The sequence below is a fragment of the Chelonia mydas genome, chromosome 3 (assembly GCF_015237465.2).
Source record: "Chelonia mydas isolate rCheMyd1 chromosome 3, rCheMyd1.pri.v2, whole genome shotgun sequence".
NCBI classification, from domain to species: Eukaryota; Metazoa; Chordata; order Testudines; family Cheloniidae; genus Chelonia; species Chelonia mydas.
This window is the reverse complement of record NC_057851.1, coordinates 4,284,282-4,301,898: the sequence shown is the minus strand read 5'-3', so window position 1 is coordinate 4,301,898 and position 17,617 is coordinate 4,284,282. Positions and strand designations below refer to the sequence as shown.

The following is a 17,617-nucleotide window of genomic DNA, read 5'->3' as shown; positions in this document are numbered from 1 at the left end:
GTGAAGACAATGGATTGTTGGGGGTATAACTTGGGGTGTAAAGAGACACCCTTCCCCTAGGGGACAAGCTGGCCGCAGGCTTGGCTTACAGTTTCACTGGGTATCCCCTTTTTCTAGTTAACACTGGGCATGATACAAGGAACTCCTGATTTACCTGCTTCATAATCATCCATTATTTCATAGGCTTCAATCAGACCCTCTCCTGCTTGGCTCGTCTTGAAACAATGTTGATATTCCAGTCTCTCCTGTGACAGAGTCTCTCCTGGCTTTGAATAACCGTGGACCCCTTCTACCTTGTTGTTATTCAGCAGTATAATGTCACTGTCTCATCAGAGCAGTCCCCGCACCCGGAGCGAGCACCGCGGTGTCGGCTGGTTTCAGTGACTGAACCCAGCGTTCCCTGTGAAGGGGGCAGTCTGAGCTACATGCTGTCAGTGAAGCGGCCCGGTGATCCGGAGGGGTGACTGGTAAACTGGGGGGGGGGGCAGGGGGGACAACCGTTCCTTTGGAAATAACGGTGTGACGCTGGCAGACCAGATGCCAGCTCGTGCCCAGGCCTCAGTGGACACTTATAAATGCATCGCTGGAAAGCGGGCTTGCTCCCCTGTGTGTTAGCATCACCACAATGGGCATCAGATGTTCAGTTGATGAGTGGTGTTTAGTGTTTTTTAAAAATGCTTGTAAGCCGCTGCATGTATTGTCCTCAATCACCTGTACCCCAGGTTATAAAGTGATAGCCAGCATCTGCGCTGTAAACCGCTGTGACTACGTAACTCATCAAACAGAGCAGAACATAAGAGCGGCCAGACTGGGTCAGACCAAAGGTCCATCTAGCCCAGTATCCTGTCCTCTGACTGTGCCCAATGCCAGGTGCCCCAGAGGGAATGAACAGAACAAGGAATCATCAAGTGATCCATCCCCTGTCGCCCATCCCCAGCTTCTGGCAGACAGAGGCTAGGGACACCATCCCTGCCCATCCTGCCTAATAGCCATTGATGGACCTACCCCCCATGCATTTATCTAGTTCTTTTTTGATCCCTGTTATAGTCTTGGCCTTCACAACATCCTCTGGCAAGGAGTTCCACAGGTTGTCTGTGCGTTGTGTGAAGAAATACTTCCTTTTGTTTGTTTTCAACCTGCTGCCTATTCATTTCATTTGGTGACCCTGAGTTCTTGTGTTATGTGAAGGAGTAAATAACACTTCCTTCTTTACTTTCTCCACACCAGTCATGACTTTATAGACCTCTATCATATCTCTCTATAGTTGTCTCTTTCCCAAACTGAAAAGTCCCAGTCTTATTAATCTCTCCTCAGACGGAAGCTGTTCCAGACCCCTAACCATTTTTGTGGCCCTTTCTGAACCTTTTCCAATTCCAATATATCTTTTTTGAGATGGGGAGACCAGATCTGTGTGCAGTATTCAAGATGTGGGCGTACTATGGATTTATATAGAGGCAACATGATATTTTCTGTCCTATTATCTCTCCCATTCTTAATGATTCCCAGCTTTCTGTTCGGTTTTTTGGCTGCCATTGCACATTGAGTGGTTGTTTTCAGAGAACTGTCCACAATGCCTCCAAGATCTCCTTCTTGAGTGGTAACAGCTAATTTAGCCCCCATCATTTTCTATTTATAGTAGGGATTATGTTTTCCAATGTGCATTACTTTGCATTTATCAACCTTGAATTTCATCTGCCATTTTCTTGCCCAGTCATCCAGTTCTGTGAGATCCCTTCACAGTCTGCTTTGGACTCAACTAGCTTGAGTAGTTTTGTAGCATCTGCAAATTTTGCCACTGCACTGTTTACTCCTTTTCCCAGATCGTTTATGAACAGGGAGAAAGCCTTGTAGAATGCAGACGACGGTCTCTAACTAGAAGGTGCTAAATCCTGTTCATTAAACACAAATGAGCCATTGTGCTAGAATGGGGCTCTCAACCTTTCCAGACTACTGTGCCCCTTTCAGCAGTCGGATATGTCTTGTGTACCCCAAGTTACACCTCACTTCAAAACTACTTGCTCACAAAATCAGACATAAAAATACAAGTGTCCCAGCCCACTGTTACTGACAAATGGCTGACTTTCTCATTTCCCCATATAATTATAAAATACATCGATTGGAATATAAATATTGTACTTCCGTGTCAGTGCATAGCGTATAGAGCAGTATAAACAAGTCATTGTCTGTATGAAATTTTAATTTGTACTGACTTGGCTAGTGCTTTTTGTGTAGCCTCTTGTAAAACGAGGCAAATACCTACATGAGTTGAGGTACCCCCTGGAAGAGCTCTGCGCACCCCCAGAGGTACGTGTATCCCTGGTTGAGAATCACTGTGCTAGATTAAGGATCAAAGACTTTTTTAAGTGCACCCGCATGAAGCAGGGACCTGTGTGGGAACTGTTGCTATCAGCTTGATTTCCAAGGGAAGAAGATATAAAAATGCCTCCCAAGGAAAAAGCATCGTCTCTTTGAACTCTCACGGGGCCAGAGACAGTAGCTAAAGCAGAGACCCCCCAGGGTCAACCTGGGTCCGCCCTGAAAGACATTTTGATGGGACAGATTATTACAGCCTTGTCACCTTTAGGAACCATAAATGGTAACTCAGGTGCTTGTGTGTTTCCTTGCTTTAACATGAAAATGACTCTCATTTCTTCTTCCTAGTTAATAAACGGTTAGTTTTATGCCAGGGTTGTCTTTGGTGTAAGATCTACAGTACCAGTTGATCTGCGGTAAGTGACTGGTCTCTTGGCACTGGGAGCAACCTAAATGTGGTGTGATTTTTGGTGTAAGTGACCAGGGATCTCTAAATCCAGCTTGCCTGGTGGCAACATAGATCCGGAGAGCCCAAAGGGACTGTCTTTGACTCCATGGTAAGACTGTTGCAGAGATCCAGGAGTTCACACCACCAGCTTGGGGTGTCTGCCCTGCTTTCGACAGTCTGCCCGGGGGTGGGGCCTCACGGTTGTGAGTGCCTCCAGACAGTGTGACAAGCGGGTCTGTGAATTCGGGGAGCATCCAGTGGGCCAGGGGCTGGGTGCGCCAGGGTGATGCTTAGAGGGATCGGGGGTCGGGGTGTAGCTATTGCTAATCTGCAGCGAGAGAGCAGAGTCTGCGTAGGCTGGGGAAGGGCAGTGCTTGAGTTGCCGGGGGCCAGTGGAGTCGGGGAGCTGACCCCCCGGCAGGCACAGACAAGGCTCCCTCACGCTAAGGGCAGGTGGCAATGCTGGGTACCCCCAGGAAGTGTCACATTCACCAACATGCCTTGGGGGACCATCCTCCCTCACCCCAATCTGGCAGTCCAGGTACCTTCCATCTCCAATTGATACCCCAGGGCACGGCTGGTGCCTGCCATTCCCAGGGAATGGATCTGGCTGGGGCCTGGTGGGGTGGGGTGGGGGGTGGACAGAGGTTTCAGAAGGCCAATTCCCCTTGGAGGGGAAAAGCCCTGTAACATCTTGAGTCATTTGAGCCACACCAGCTGATCACTGCCCCCCTCTTTCTGGAGGGAGCCAGATGTGCCGGAGCGGCCGCAGGAGCTGGGAGCAGTGGAGAGCCTCCCATGTCCTGTCAGAAAGCAGCTCTGTTGTACTGGTGAACTACCCATCTTGGGAGCTTTGCCGCTGTGAATCCCCCACCTGCGATCACACCCCGGGACTGCAGGATCGCTCCGTGGTTCTTGTAAGCCTTGATGGTCGGTCGTGCCCCTGGAAAGAGCTTTAGTGCAAAAACCATCGGATGTCTGAAATATTTCTTACCCACAATAGGTAAGACAGGCGGTAACGTGCTAAGCACTAAATAAGTGCACCGAGCATACCCCAGCAACAGCTCCAGGCTCGGTGTGGCTTGCTGTTCTGGGCGTTGCAACTGCTGCAGCCAGGGTCTGCAAGCAAGGCCCCCACATCAAAGGGGCTGGGTCAAAACGTGTGTGAGCGGCATGTGCCCTGATGCATGGGGGCGCAGTGCCACTCGCTCATCTTTGGCTTGGCCGATCTCCTGCCATCATGCCGGAGGGGTGGCTGTGCCGAAGCTGAGTGGTGCTGTGAACCCCATGCACCAGGTCGCAGCTTCCGCCGTGGGGAGCAGCCCAGCCAGCCCCATTGGACTGGAGCTGCAGAGCTGCCACTGTGGGGTCAGTGCAGGGCAGGCTCTGCAACCCTCCCTCAGGGACAGGACCTGACCCCCACAGTCTCCCAGCCTCCCGGGGACAGGACCTGCTTCCCCCACCTCTCTGGCCCTCCCACATGATTGTGACCCGCAGGTTGAGTAACCCTGGTATAGACACACCCAGTGAGTCCTGGCTTCATTTGGGGGCGACAGGAGGTGTCTCCTCTTGGATCCCCAATTCTTGCTCCCTTCCTCATGTGGGGAGGGTCCACCCTTCCACCCCTGCTGTGCCCTAAACAGCTGGTCAGCACCAATCTGGGGCCAGCATGATTGATGCTGAAATCTCCCCGTCAGGAGGGGAGCCCCTCACCCCCCGAGGTGCCAGCCGGGAGTGGGGTGTCTCCAGGAGCCAGCCGTGCATTGGGCACTCGTCTCTTTGCCTAAACATCAAAGCAATGGGAAATGCCGCACACACAAAGCCAGGGCGCGGGCTCTCCCCATACAGTCGTATCTTTATTGATCCAGGAATACATTTGCCACTATATCGTAGGTAGATACTGGGGTGAAAAGGGCAGGAGATGACGCAAACCAGCTGCACCATGTAGCACACACGCGACATCACACCAGCCTGCGACATGTCTCATCGCGTAAGGCACCCTCGGCGCTCAGCAGGAATGGGGCAGGGCCCCCTCCTGCCCTACGGCTGCCTGGTCCCAGATCCAAGCGCTTGTCCCTTTCCCAAGGGAAGAGCAGGGGAGTTTGTCTAGGGGATGGGTTCCTCGGGCCTGGCACAGGGGTGACAGCCAGACCGGGCACTCCCCAGCGTGCTGGTGTTTTAGGTGGGTTTGGGGGGTTGAGGCAGGCTGGGGGATGGGGTTGGACGGTCCTGCAGGTAGATGCCCACGCCAGCCCGGGCTCAGAGCATGAGAGGCAGGATCTGAACCGTAATACAGTGGCTGTTCCGGGGCAGGGCCGGCTCAGATAGCGAGGCTGAGCGTTGTGTTCCCACGGGCCTCTGGGAGGCCGTTTTGCCCAAAGTTTTGTGCTTGCCGTGAACCGTGGGCCCCATGTTTGAACAGAGGCAGGGCCTGGGCCCGTCATCCTGGTGCAGCGCTGGGGCCGCTTGCCGGTCAGGGTCTCAGATCCAGGGTCTCCCCAGCCTCTTCATCACTCCTCTTCCCAATCCCTCCCAGCTCCCCAGACAGCCCGAGACCTCCCCCAGCCTGCTTCACCTCTAGGCCCCCCGTCCAGACTGCTCCCCAGCGCTGTCTCCCACCAAACACTTCCTCTTCCATTTGGCTCATGACCCCAGTCCCACAGCTCAGCCTCCCCCACCGCCCTGGGTGCTCCCCAAAAGCCACGTAGTGCCTCTCCCCGGTCTTTTGCCACTTCTCTAGGCCTCCCCTTCCTTCCCCACCACTAGCTTCCTGCTCTCCCCTGTACTTCCCAGCTGCTGCAGCTGTGCAAAGTCCCCCCCATGGCTGGTTCCCCCATACTCCAACAGACACTGACCCCATGGTGATGGATTGCTGAATAGGAACAGACGGGGACTGAGCTGGGCCAGCGGCAGATCTCCCCCCATCTCTATCTAACCCCACGCTGCAAACAGGCCTGAATGGCTGTAACAAGCAGCACTCTCCTGCCACACCTCTTGAAGCTGGGGGCGGGGGGAGACTGGTTGTTCCCATTTCACAGATGGGGAAACTGAGGGGGACGTGCAAAGAAAATTAGAAGGGAGCAGATTCAGAAGGTGATAAAAGGAAATACTTTTTTCACACAAGGCACAGTTAGTCTGTGGAACTCACTGCCACTGGAGGCCATTGAGGCCAACAACTTCGCATGAGTCAAAGGGGACTTGGGCATGTCTGTGGGTAACAGGAATATCCAGACTTATAACTAACCATTAGAGATCAGGACTAGCGCTTTGTCAGGGGCAGGTTCTCCCTCATCAGCAACTGGGGGGGGGCGGGTCTCAGACCGTCCTCTGAAACATCTGATGCTAACTGCTGCCGGAGACAGGACGCTGGGCTAGCTGGGCCGCGGGGCTGAGCCAGTCTGCCAATTCCCGCGAAACCCTGGTCTTCTGGCTCCTGCAGCTCTCTGCCAGGGACTGCCGCGTCCCGCAGCCGGAATCCGGAGACCGGGGTTCAGTTCCCAGCTGTCCGGCTGACTCGCAGTGTGACCCCTTCCTAGCCTCTCATTGACTCCCACCCAGCTTCTGCCATGAGCACGGGGCGATCTGAACACGATTCCGAGCTGTGCAGACCAGCCACGGAGGTAGCGGCGCTCCCCTTGATCAGCCACCGGCCAGGGACTCAGGGGCTTTGGGTCTAACGCCAGCCCTACCCCTGGCTCAGCAAGTGGCTTTCGGCAGGTCACCAGGGCCTCGGTAGCTGTCAAATGAGCTTTTCATGGATCCCAAGGCCAGAAGGGCCCACTGTGATCGTTTAGTCTGATCCCCCCCCCCCCCTGCATGACACAGGCCAGAGACCCGCCCCAGAATAATTCCTAGAGCAGAAGCTTTGAGAGAAAAGTCCAGTCGTGATTTAAAAATGGCACTGATGACAAATCGAGCACGGCCCGTGGTAAGTTGCTCTAATGGTTAAGTACCCCCCACTTTGTAAATTGCACACCTTATTTCCAGTCTGAATTTGTCTAGCTTCAACTCCAAGCCATTGGGTAGTGTTGGACCTTTCTCAGCTAGACTCAAGAGCCCACGATTAGATACTTGTAGACTGTAATCAAGTCACCCCCACCCGGCTCTTTGTGAAGCTAAATAGATTGAGCTCCTTGAGCCTGTCACCATAGCATACGTTCTCCGACCCTTTCATCAGTCATGGCTCCTCTCTGACCCCTCTGCAATTTGTCAGCATCCTTCTTAGGGGCTCTCGATGCAAAGAGGCTGGAGGTTTTACACGGGAATTTGGAGCCTGCTGGCTTGGCTGCCTAGGGCACAGTGTCTGCTCCCCAAATCCCTCGATCCTGACTTAGAGGGAACTCTTTTCACGGGGAGCAGGGATTCCAGGGATCATTCGATCCTTGGCCCCTCTATCGCAAGCGGCCAGGGAGGGTGCCATCTGAGATGGTGGGTGATGGTGCCGTGGGCCTCTGCCTACCAGGAGCTGAACGGGTACCGACAGCTGAGGCCACCTGGACCAAGCCCAGCTGGCTGCCATGTGGGTCAGGAGGGAGAATCGAAGTGTCCGAATACAGAACTGTGGGATGCTCAGGGATGGCCCCGACCAGCTGTGGCATGAGAGCGCGGTGCCCAGACCCACTTGCAGTGAGCGAGGTCTGGAGCAGAGGCTGCAGGGAAAGAAGTGGATGATGGAAACCAAGGCAATGATGCGACTGGAGGCACGTCCATCTGGGCCAGGCAGCAAAAGGCCCAGGCTCTGCCAGCGAAAGGGAGACATGGGAAACCTGCTTGGGCCCAGCTCCCAGCAGCAGGGCAAAGCCCAGTGCATTCTTGGCAAGGCCTAGCAGAGTCCCGAAGCCAGAGTCTCTCTCACACACACGCACTCCCATTGACACAGGGAGATTTAGCTCTTTGCCTTTCAAACATCCCCGCGTGTCTGGGTCAAACAGGTGCAAGCAGGGTCTTGGAAAGGGAAGGGCAGGACATGGACAGCGCTGGTTTCCCATCCGGGGGGGCCGTGCTGCCCTCGGCTGTCTCTGAGGGCGTGTGAACGAACAAGGGGTGCTGGCTGCTGGGGGCGCTTTGCAGGTCAGCATGGATCCAGGTCCTAACAGTGAGCAGGGATCCCAGCCGCTCTGCTCAGGCAGGACGTCCCAGGAGGGATACGGGGGGGTCGGGCTCCCTGCTGGGGTCGCCGGCTGAATCTCCTGCAGGGCCAGGGGGATGCTGGTGACAGACCTTGGGATGCGCCTCTGGCCAGCTGGCACATTTACTCAGCACTGCAGAGACCTCCCCTCCCCGTCCCAGCTGGGCCAGCATCCCGTAGGGCAGGGCTGCGGGTGGGGCTGGCTTAGAAACCCGGCGGCCCCTGTAAGCCTGGGGGCCCACGCACGCCGGGGTCTCCCTTCAGACCTGGTGGCCCAAGCTGGCCTGGTGACCCTGGCTTCCCTGGGATCCCTGGCTTCCCTTGTGGCCCTGCTGGACCCACTGGCCCTGGAGCTCCCTCCGGCCCCTGAGGGCCTATGTCGCCTTTCAGGCCCATCTGTCCTTTGAGGCCAGCTTGCCCAAAGCTGCCCTTAGCACCTTTAAAGCCCGGCAAGCCTTTCACGCCAATAGGTCCCCTCTCGCCTTGAGGGCCTGGGATGCCTGGAGGTCCTCTGGAGCCCTGTGGGCCAGGAGAGCCCAGGCCCCCGGCATCGCCCTTCTCCCCCTTTCTTCCTGCAGGCCCCTTCACTCCCATGTCGCCTTTGAGTCCTCTGGGTCCAGGGAGGCCAGGCACACCTGCGGGGGAAAGGATCAAGTGGTGAGTGCAGAGCATCGTTAACCAGTGTTACCTGGGTTACAGTATCCAGGCAACATGAAAGGAACAGGTGGGGAGGGCAGAGCATTGTTAACCAGTGTTACCTTGGTTACAGTGTCCTGGCAATGGGAGCCTGAGTGGTCCTCCTGCCCCGCAAGGGGCATGCCACTGGATAGCACTGAGCTCTGCAGCTGGAGACCCCCCGCCCCACCCCAGGCAGGTGACACATTAAGGCAACGAAGGACCAAAGTCCATGGGCACGAATCACATGGGAGATGCCTACCCCATCCTAACCCTGCTCAACGTCACAGAAGAGAGGGAGCCTAGCCAACGCACCCAGGGAGGGAAGCATCTTTCCTGCCCCTGCTCCCCGCCCCAGGGTTTGGAGAGCGGGTTGACCCTCTGCCAGGATCGCTGGGGTTAATCGTCCAGCTCCCAGGAAACGGCTGGTGTCTGAGTAATTGTCCAGTCTCCAGCTGGGGGAGACGGTTGTGGAATTGACTGGCATCCCTTGGGGACCACATGGAGAAGTCACCAGCAGGAGCCAAGGGAAGGCGCCAGGTGCCCATCCCCTGCCAGCCCCTCCTGTTTACCCTCCCTGCCCATTAGAGATGCCGTCATGTGTTGACTCAAGCGGCCCTGCCAGCAGACGGACACACAGCGAGGCACTGTCTGAGGCTAGGGGCTTTGTGGGAGGAACTGCACCTACTGCCCGGCCCTGCCAGGTCCACAACTTGTTTTGCATTGCTCCCTTTTTCCGTAACAGGACAACAGCAACAAGAATGGCAGCCAGGAGAGCTGGGTGTGTTTGTGCCGGGGAGGCTTCCCGCTCTCTGGGAAGCTGGGATTAACCCCTGCTCCCCCTTCACCTCGAAGCACTAGATGCGTGCTCTGTCTCTGGACTGCAACATGCTGCTAGAGGGGGGTTAGCTAATATGGGATGTCAATAGGAGGTTCCCCGGTGCTGGAGCACCCTGGGCGTCCTGGCCAAATTCCAGCGTGGGCAATGATCTCCCTTTCTATACTCCCTCCTGCAGCTTTCTCTTGCCCTGGCTGCAGTGTGTTGCCAACCAGCTGCTGTGCTCCATCCCAGAGGTGGCTGCATTTCAGTGGTCGCTAAAGTAATTCCTATGCCCTGGCTTTCACCCAGCAGGTTCCCAAAGCGCTTTCCAAAAGGCACCCAGGCTCAGCGCTCAATAGGAGAGTGGGGGCTGGCTCGGCAGCAGGGGGAGGCAAGAGAGCTGGGGCGGGGTGGGGGGGAACATGCGACAGCTGGAAGGCGGGGTTTGGAAGTCTGCCTGCGCAGCTGGGGGAATAGTGACTAGGCTGGGGAAGGGTTTGAGGTGGAGACTGGGCCTAGGCACTTGTCCAGTGGTGGTGTTGGGGGGGGGCAGGAGATGGGGAGGGAGGGCTCTGTAGCTGCTTGGGCGGGGGTTGGATATAGATGATAGTGTTATTTATAGCACCCCTGTGTGGGTCAGACCCCCCTCATCACAGAGCAAGACACGGCAGACCTGAAATGGGCCCTGGCTTCAGAATTCAGAGCTGCTGCTGCCCGAGGTGACGGGGTAGCTCCCCTGGGAGGCAGCAGTAATAGGCTATTATCCTGCAAGCAGGGCAGCTACGGGAGGGACGAAGCCAACGCACGCTCGACAAGCCCGTCACTCCAGTGGCCCGTGACGCTGCTAAGCTCACCCCCACTTGATCAATCCTGCAGTCGTTAGAAAACCCAGGAGACATCGCTCAATCAGACCCCGGGGGAAGGACGGGACAGAGGCTTGGCTGAGATGGTCCAGTGCTGATTTAATACGGGGAGTGAGGGGCTGCAACACACGCTTTGGGGCACTAGGGGGCACTTGCGGGGAGGGTAATAACAGGGAAGCCAGCTGCTGGCCAGGGCGAATTATCTTAATTAAAGGAGCCAGCCCTGATCGGCGGGAGGGAGGAGACTGAGCAGGGTCATTGACAAACGAGCGCCCTACAACACAAATGACCGGCTAGACATAGGTGGTTTGCTAACAGATGAGCTGCCGGGGGATGGGGAAGGTCCCAGGCCTGGCCCCCTTGCCGGAGACAGGGCCATTCGAGTGACCGCGTGGGGCACGATAAAACTGGGGACGGGAAGAGCGAGGAAGCCGGGTGAACAGCAGGAGCCCGTTAATGACAGCAGAGGAGCGGGCAAGCCAGTAAGGATGCAGCTGAGGTCGGTCCATGAATGCCTCCAAGTCTGGCAGGGCTGGGTGGGCCACGGCCGAGGGAGAGCCCTGCGGCCGTGTCTCGTGGTGTCCTTGCGGAGCCAGGCACGGAGCCAGCCCAGCCCGCGCTCTGCACATCCCAGAATCAAGGATAATCCTTCTCCCCTCCAGAGACAGCCCGGAGGGCAGGCAAGACAGCATCAGCAGCCCAGAGCCAATGGCCAAGAGCAGGGCTGGAGGAAGGCCAAAGAGACCCACTTAGTGGGACGGCGAGGGGAGGGAGTTTGGGGAGGTCCACCAGCCTCCTGCATGACCCGGGGACCCCAGACCCCAGGACTTTCTGGGGGTACGTCAGCAGCTTGGCAGTGTTGTCCTCAGGGCATTTCCAGCAGCTGCACTGGGAATGAGGGCCCCTGGCTAGCCACAGAACAGGGGGTCAGAGTCCACGCAAGCCACCCCCACGCTGCCCCCTGCTGGCGCGCCCCAGCCGCGCCCAGCAGCGACCCCTGTCGTGCGGAGGGAGAAACAAGTGGTCCATTGAATACACAGCCTGTGTATGAGGGTGGGGGAGGAAGAGGGTGTTGGGCGTGTTGTGATGTGTGTGTGTGTGTTACAGTGTGTGGATGAGTATATGTGGGTGTGGGAGGAGGAGGGTGTTGTGTGTGCTGTATGTGTGTGTTGTGATGTATGGGTGGATGTATGTGGGTGTGGAGGGGTGTCGTGGGTGTGTGATGATGTATGAGTGCGGATGGGTGCATGTGGGTGTGGAGAGAAGGGGGTTCAGTGTATGTGTAGGGGTGTGTTGTCATGTGTGTATGTGTGTGTGTGTTACAGTGTGTGGATAAGTGTATGTGTGTGTGGAACAGAGAAGGGGTCGGGTGTGGGGGGATGCGTTGTGATGTGTGCGGGTATGTTATGTGTGGGGGGTGTGGGAGGAGAGGAGAATTGTGGGGGGGGGATACGTAGTGATGTGTGTGTGTGTTACAGTGTGTGGATGAGTGTATGTGGGTTTGGAGGGGAGAGGGGGTTAGGTGTGGGGGATGCGTTGTGATGGGGGGGGTGTTATGGTGTATGGGTGAGTATATATGGGTGTAGAGGGGAAAGGATGTTGGGTGTAGGGGGATGTGTTGTGATGTCTGTGTTACAGTGTGTGGGTGAGTGGATGTGGATGTGGAGAGAAGAGTGCGTACGATGTGGGGATGTATTGTGATGTGTGTGCGTTATGGTATGTAGATGAGTGTATATGGGTGCGGAGGGGAGAGGGTGTTGGTTGGAGGTGCATTGTGATGCGTGTGTTACGATGTGTGGGTGAGTGTATATAGGTATGAAGGGGAGAGGGGGTTGGGTGTGGGGATGCGTTGTGATGTGTGTGTGTTATGGTATGTGGCTGTTTGTATATGGGTGTGCAGGGGAGAGGGGGTTGGAGGTGTGGGTGGATGCGTTGTGATGAGGTATGTGTGTGTTATGGTGGGTAGGTGAGTGTATATGGGTGTAGAGGGGAGAGAGGGTTGGATGTGGGGATACATTGTGATGTGTGTGTGTGTGTGTGTTACGGTGTGGGGGTGAGTGTCTATTGGTGAGGAGTGGAGGGGTGGGGGAGGTGCATTGTGATGTGTGTGTTACGGTGTGTGGGTGAGTGTCTATTGGTGAGGAGTGGAGGGGTGTGGGAGGTGCATTGTGATGTGTGTGTTACGGTGTGGGGGTGAGTGTCTATCGGTGAGGAGTGGAGGGGTGGGGGAGGTGCATTGTGATGTGTGTGTTACGGTGTGTGGGTGAGTGTCTATTGGTGAGGAGTGGAGGGGTGTGGGAGGTGCATTGTGATGTGTGTGTTACGGTGTGGGGGTGAGTGTCTATTGGTGAGGAGTGGAGGGGTGGGGGAGGTGCATTGTGATGTGTGTGTTATGGTGTGGGGGTGAGTGTCTATTGGTGAGGAGTGGAGGGGTGTGGGAGGTGCATTGTGATGTGTGTGTTACGGTGTGGGGGTGAGTGTCTATTGTTGAGGCGTGGAGGGGTGGGGGAGGTGCATTGTGATGTGTGTGTTACGGTGTGGGGGTGAGTGTCTATTGTTGAGGCGTGGAGGGGTGGGGGAGGTGCATAGTGATGTGTGTGTTACGGTGTGGGGGTGAGTGTCTATTGGTGGGGAGTGAAGGGGTGTGGGAGGTGCATAGTGATGTGTGTGTTACGGTGTGGGGGTGAGTGTCTATTGGTGAGGAGTGTAGGGGTGGGGGAGGTGCATTGTGATGTGTGTGTTACGGTGTGGGGGTGAGTGTCTATTGATGAGGCGTGGAGGGGAGTGGGAGGTGCATTGTGATGTGTGTGTTACGGTGTGGGGGTGAGTGTCTATTGGTGAGGAGTGTAGGGGTGGGGGAGGTGCATTGTGATGTGTGTGTTACGGTGTGGAGGTGAGTGTCTATCGGTGAGGAGTGGAGGGGTGGGGGAGGTGCATTGCGATGTGTGTGTGTTTGTGACGTGTGGACTCCAGCCCTGTATTCACCGGGGCGCCGCAGGCCGTGGTTTCCCTCTGTGCTGTGGGTGCCGCGCTCCCCTCGGGGTGGCACCCACAGCAGCAGCAGTGGTTACCCCAGCTGCCCGGGGCCGAGCACGTCACAGCGGCTAGGGCTGTGGGGAGCCCGGCTGGAGACACCATAAAGGGGCCTGCAAGCGCTGAGCCCCCTCCCCACCACTGAAAACCAGGCCCCTTCAAGTGTCTCCTGTCGAGCACCAAAGATCACTCATCACTTCTGAAATCACGGCCCTGAGATTTTTGTGGTAGAACCAGTGGCCCAAGATACCTCCAAAAGCCCCTGTCTGCAGCCAAAATCCTCCCGTCCAGACACATAACAAGAGCTAGTTCCCCCATTTGGGTCACCTGTCTGCTGCCTCAGTTTCCCCTCTGAATCATAGAATCATGGAATCATAGACTATCAGGGTTAGAAGGGACCTCAGGAGGTCATCTAGTCCAACCCCCTGCTCAAAGCAGGACCAATCCCCAATCAAATCACTCTGGGCTCCCTGGTTCACTCTGGGCTCCCTGGTGAACGCACACACACTCTTGTGGGTCACCACCACAGAAGAGCTTTATGAGCTTGCTCCTTCTTCCACCCCAGGGGCCTGGTCCTTCACCGCTGGCAGTCCCGGGTCCGAGCCCCGGACAAGATGTACCCACGTGCAACTCGCCTCGTAAGATGGTGACGTTGCGCAGGATCTCCCCGTGCCTGACGTCCACCACTTTCATTTCCTCCATGACCATGGACAGGTTGCGGATGTCGAAGTCCAGCCGGGCGCTGAGCAGGCTGAACCGCTCCCTCAGCAGGTCCGTGGTGCCCAGCATCAGGCTGACGGACTTGTTCAGGTAATACAGCTCCTCGGCGTGGGAGTGGAAGCCCAAGGTGCAGGAGAGCCGCACGTCGTCCAGGTACTTGAGCATGCTGTGCACGTGGCTGTCTGTGGCGTTGATGTTGGTGAAGATGGTGCTGATCTCGATCTCGTGGGAGGTCATGCGCCCCTCCAGGGTCTCGAACTGCTCCGCCGTCCGGTTCTGCGTGTACCTGGTGTGGTACTGCAGGTCGTGCATGTTCTCCTCGTGGTCGTCCAGGAAGGAGGAGATATTATCCAGCTGCAGCTGGAGCCCCATCACCTGTAACACCAGGTCATGCATGCCTTCTGAGTTCTGGCTGATCCTCTGCGAGGCCAAGCTCATGCTGGCCTGGATGCTCTTGACCAGCTCGCTGGTCTTGGAGGAGGTGGCCCTCAAGCTCCCGAAGAGCCGGGTGTAGTTCTGCCACTCGGTCACGACCTTCTGCAGTGTCAGCGTCTCCTCGTCCGTCTTCCGCTGGATGGCGCGGATCCACTCCCAGGTCTGCCCCACCGTGAAGTTCATCTGCTCCACCACCGCCTTGACGTCGTACCGCTCCTGAAGCAGCCCCTTCAGGGAGTCATCCAGCGCCGAGGTGGCCGCCTGCCAGCCTCTCACCTGGGCTAGGAAATGCCCCAAGGTCTGGTTGACCTGCCGGATGGAGAAGGAGCAGCCGTCCATCTCACTGGTGATCTTGCTGCTCGTGGATGAGAGCTGCTGGTAACTCTGCGAGGTCCGGTCCAGCAGGATCTCCTGGACCAAGAGCATCTTCTGAATCTCCTCCAGCTCTTCCTGCAACTTGCTTATCTCCTGCCCCAGCTGCCTTGTGTCGTGGCAAAAGGAGCAGTTCCCCGAGGATTTCTGATCTGAACGAGAGATACAGAGCTCTGTCATGCTGTGCGCCAAGCAACGACACACAAGTCAGCTGTGGAGAATGGACACATCCCCCTCGGACTAGACCCCGGTGTCTGCGAGGCTCTCTCCACAACACGTTCTTCTCCCCATGTGCTCTGGGATTCCTACTAGCTGGACACAGGTCCTGCTAAGCCACATGTGGGCAAACTACAGATCTCTACAGTGGGGGAGGCCCAAGAACCAGGATTGCCTGGGTTCTAATCCCAGCTCTGACACTGACTCCCTGCACAGCTTTGGGCAAGCCACCTATCACTATTTGCCTCAGTTTCCCCCACATGTAAAACAAGGATAGTGATACTTAACCTGCCTTTGGAACACACTTTGCCATCGACCCATAGAGTGTGCTCAGGATTATTATGATCCAGCTTTCCCATATTTCCTACAGGAATTTTTACAAGGAAATTGTGGGAGAGATGTAGGCCTTCCCTCCTCCCCCTCGGACTTCCTCCTAGTTCTTTCTCCAATCAGGATAGAGGCTCTCACTGAAGGCTCTGTAAGACCTTCCCTGCACCAGCCCCCTTCCAACTGCTAGAGCAAACAGCAGCTTCCACCCAGCTGACTGGCAGCAGAATTGCCCTTCCCATGTGGTGTTTGCACCAGTGACCACCAACCCCCCTAATCCCATCTGACTAGTGACCCTGCAAAGTCCCTGAACTCCAAGGGCTACTCTGCTGCCCGAGGGTTCGCAGCCCATGGTAAGGAGATATAATGGGGCCGTGCTCCGTGGGGATCAGAACACTCACCGAGCTCCTGGAGGTTCTCCTGGACAGACACGATCTTCTTCTCATAGTAAGTCTGGGCCGAGCTGATGTCATCGGCTATGGAATTGACCTTCTTAAAGACTGCGGGGAAGAGAGAGATGGGAATATGGGGGGTGGTCTGTGCTTTCAGCTCTTCTAGGTAAAGTGAGTGAATAATGATATTTTTCTGGAAACCAATTTGTCCGAAATGGATTCTCTTCCAATAGAAAGAGCTGTTAGTCGGTTTTAGCATTAGCAGACATTTTGGGCCAAATCCCCAGCTGGTAGAAACTGATGAAGCTCCTCTGAACTCAATGGGGCCAGATCCCTATCTGGTGTAAATAAGCATAGCTCCATTTAAATCAATGGGGTCAGATGCCCAGCTGGCATACATTTACACCAGCTAAAGTCCTGACCTCTAATCTTTTGAATATATAAGAAATGGAAGAAAGTGGAAGTTGACAGTAATGAAAATAAATCATAAGCTAGGTATTGTAGAACAATGATAAGGGATGCAAAGGGACACATGGAGAAATCCATGGCCAGCAGAGTTAAGGACAATAAGGAGTTTTCTAAGTATATTAGGAACAAAAAGAATCCTGACAATGGTATTGGTCCATTACTAGATGGAAAAGGTAGAACTGTCAATAGTAATGTAAAAAAGGCAGAAGTGTTCAATAAATATTTATATTCTGTATTTGAGGAAAAAGCAGATAATGCAATCTCAACATATGATGATGATAACACTCTTTTCATTCCACTAGTATCTCAGGAGGATGTTAAACAACAGCTGCGAAAGTTTCACATTTCTAAATCAGCGGGTCCAAGAGTTTTAAAAGAGCTGGCTGAGGAGCTCACTGGACCACTAATGTAGATTTTCAATAAGTCTTGTAACACTGAGGAAGTTCCAGAAGAGTGGAAGAAATCTAATGTCAGGCCAATAGCTAAAAAGGATAAATGGAATGACCCGGGTATTTATAGGCCAGTCAGCCGGACATCAATTCCAGGGAAGACAATGGAGCAGCTGATATGGGACTCGATTAATAAAAAAATAAAAGAGGGTAATGTCATTAATGCCAATCAGCATGGGTTTTTACTGAAAATAGATCCTGTCAAGCTAACTTGATATCTTTTTGTGATGAGATTAAGAACATAGAATATAAGAACTACCATATTAGGTCAGACCTATGGTCCATCTAGCCCAGTATTCTGTCTTCTGATAGTGGCCGGTGCCAGATGCTTCAGGGGAAATGAACAGAACAGGGCAATTACTGAGTGATCCATCGTCCAGCCCCAGCTACTGGCAGTTGGAGGTCTAGGGACACCTAGAGCGTGGGATTGCCCCCTGACCATTTTGACTAATAGCCATTGATGGTCCTATCCTCCATAAATTTACCTAATTCTTTTTTTAACCCAGTTATACTTCTGGCCATCACAACATCCTCTGGCAATGAGTTCCACAGGTTGACTGTGCGTTATGTGATGAAGTACTTCCTTTAGTTTGTTTTAAGCCTGGTGTCTGTTAATTTAATTGAGGGAGCCTTGGTTTTTGTGTTACATGAAGGGGTAAATAACACCTCATTACTCACTTTCTCCACACCAGTCATCATTTTATAGACCTCCATCATATCCCCCCTTAGTCATCTCTTTTCCAAGCTGAAAAGTCCCAGTCTTTAAAGTCTCTCTGCATATGGAAGGTGTTACATACCCTCAATCATTTTTGTTGTCCTTCTCTGTACTTTTCCCAATTCCAATATATCTTTTTTGAGATGGGGCAACCAGAACTGGATACAGTATTTAAGATGAAGAATTATTTATTATTAAATTCAAAGCCAAATGCACTGCAGGCCCCACAAGAGAAAGGCTGGT

The 17,617-nt window shown here is 54.7% G+C and overlaps 1 protein-coding gene across 9 annotated transcripts in view; it reads right to left on the bottom strand.

Moving 5' to 3' along the window:
* Positions 1-5,855: 5,855 nt before the first annotated feature.
* SCARA3 (scavenger receptor class A member 3) overlaps positions 5,856-17,617 on the bottom strand; it is a 35,517-nt gene continuing 23,755 nt past the window's right edge. For all 9 annotated transcript variants that reach the window (XM_043542024.1, XM_043542026.1, XM_043542022.1 and 6 more), the window contains 3 exons: positions 15,752-15,850; positions 13,916-14,959; positions 5,856-8,524 (listed from right to left, as the gene is read on the bottom strand). In XM_043542024.1, the coding sequence (XP_043397959.1) occupies positions 8,094-8,524; positions 13,916-14,959; positions 15,752-15,850 (1,574 nt within the window). In that variant the 3' untranslated portion in view covers positions 5,856-8,093. The remainder of the gene's footprint in view (positions 8,525-13,915; positions 14,960-15,751; positions 15,851-17,617) is intronic.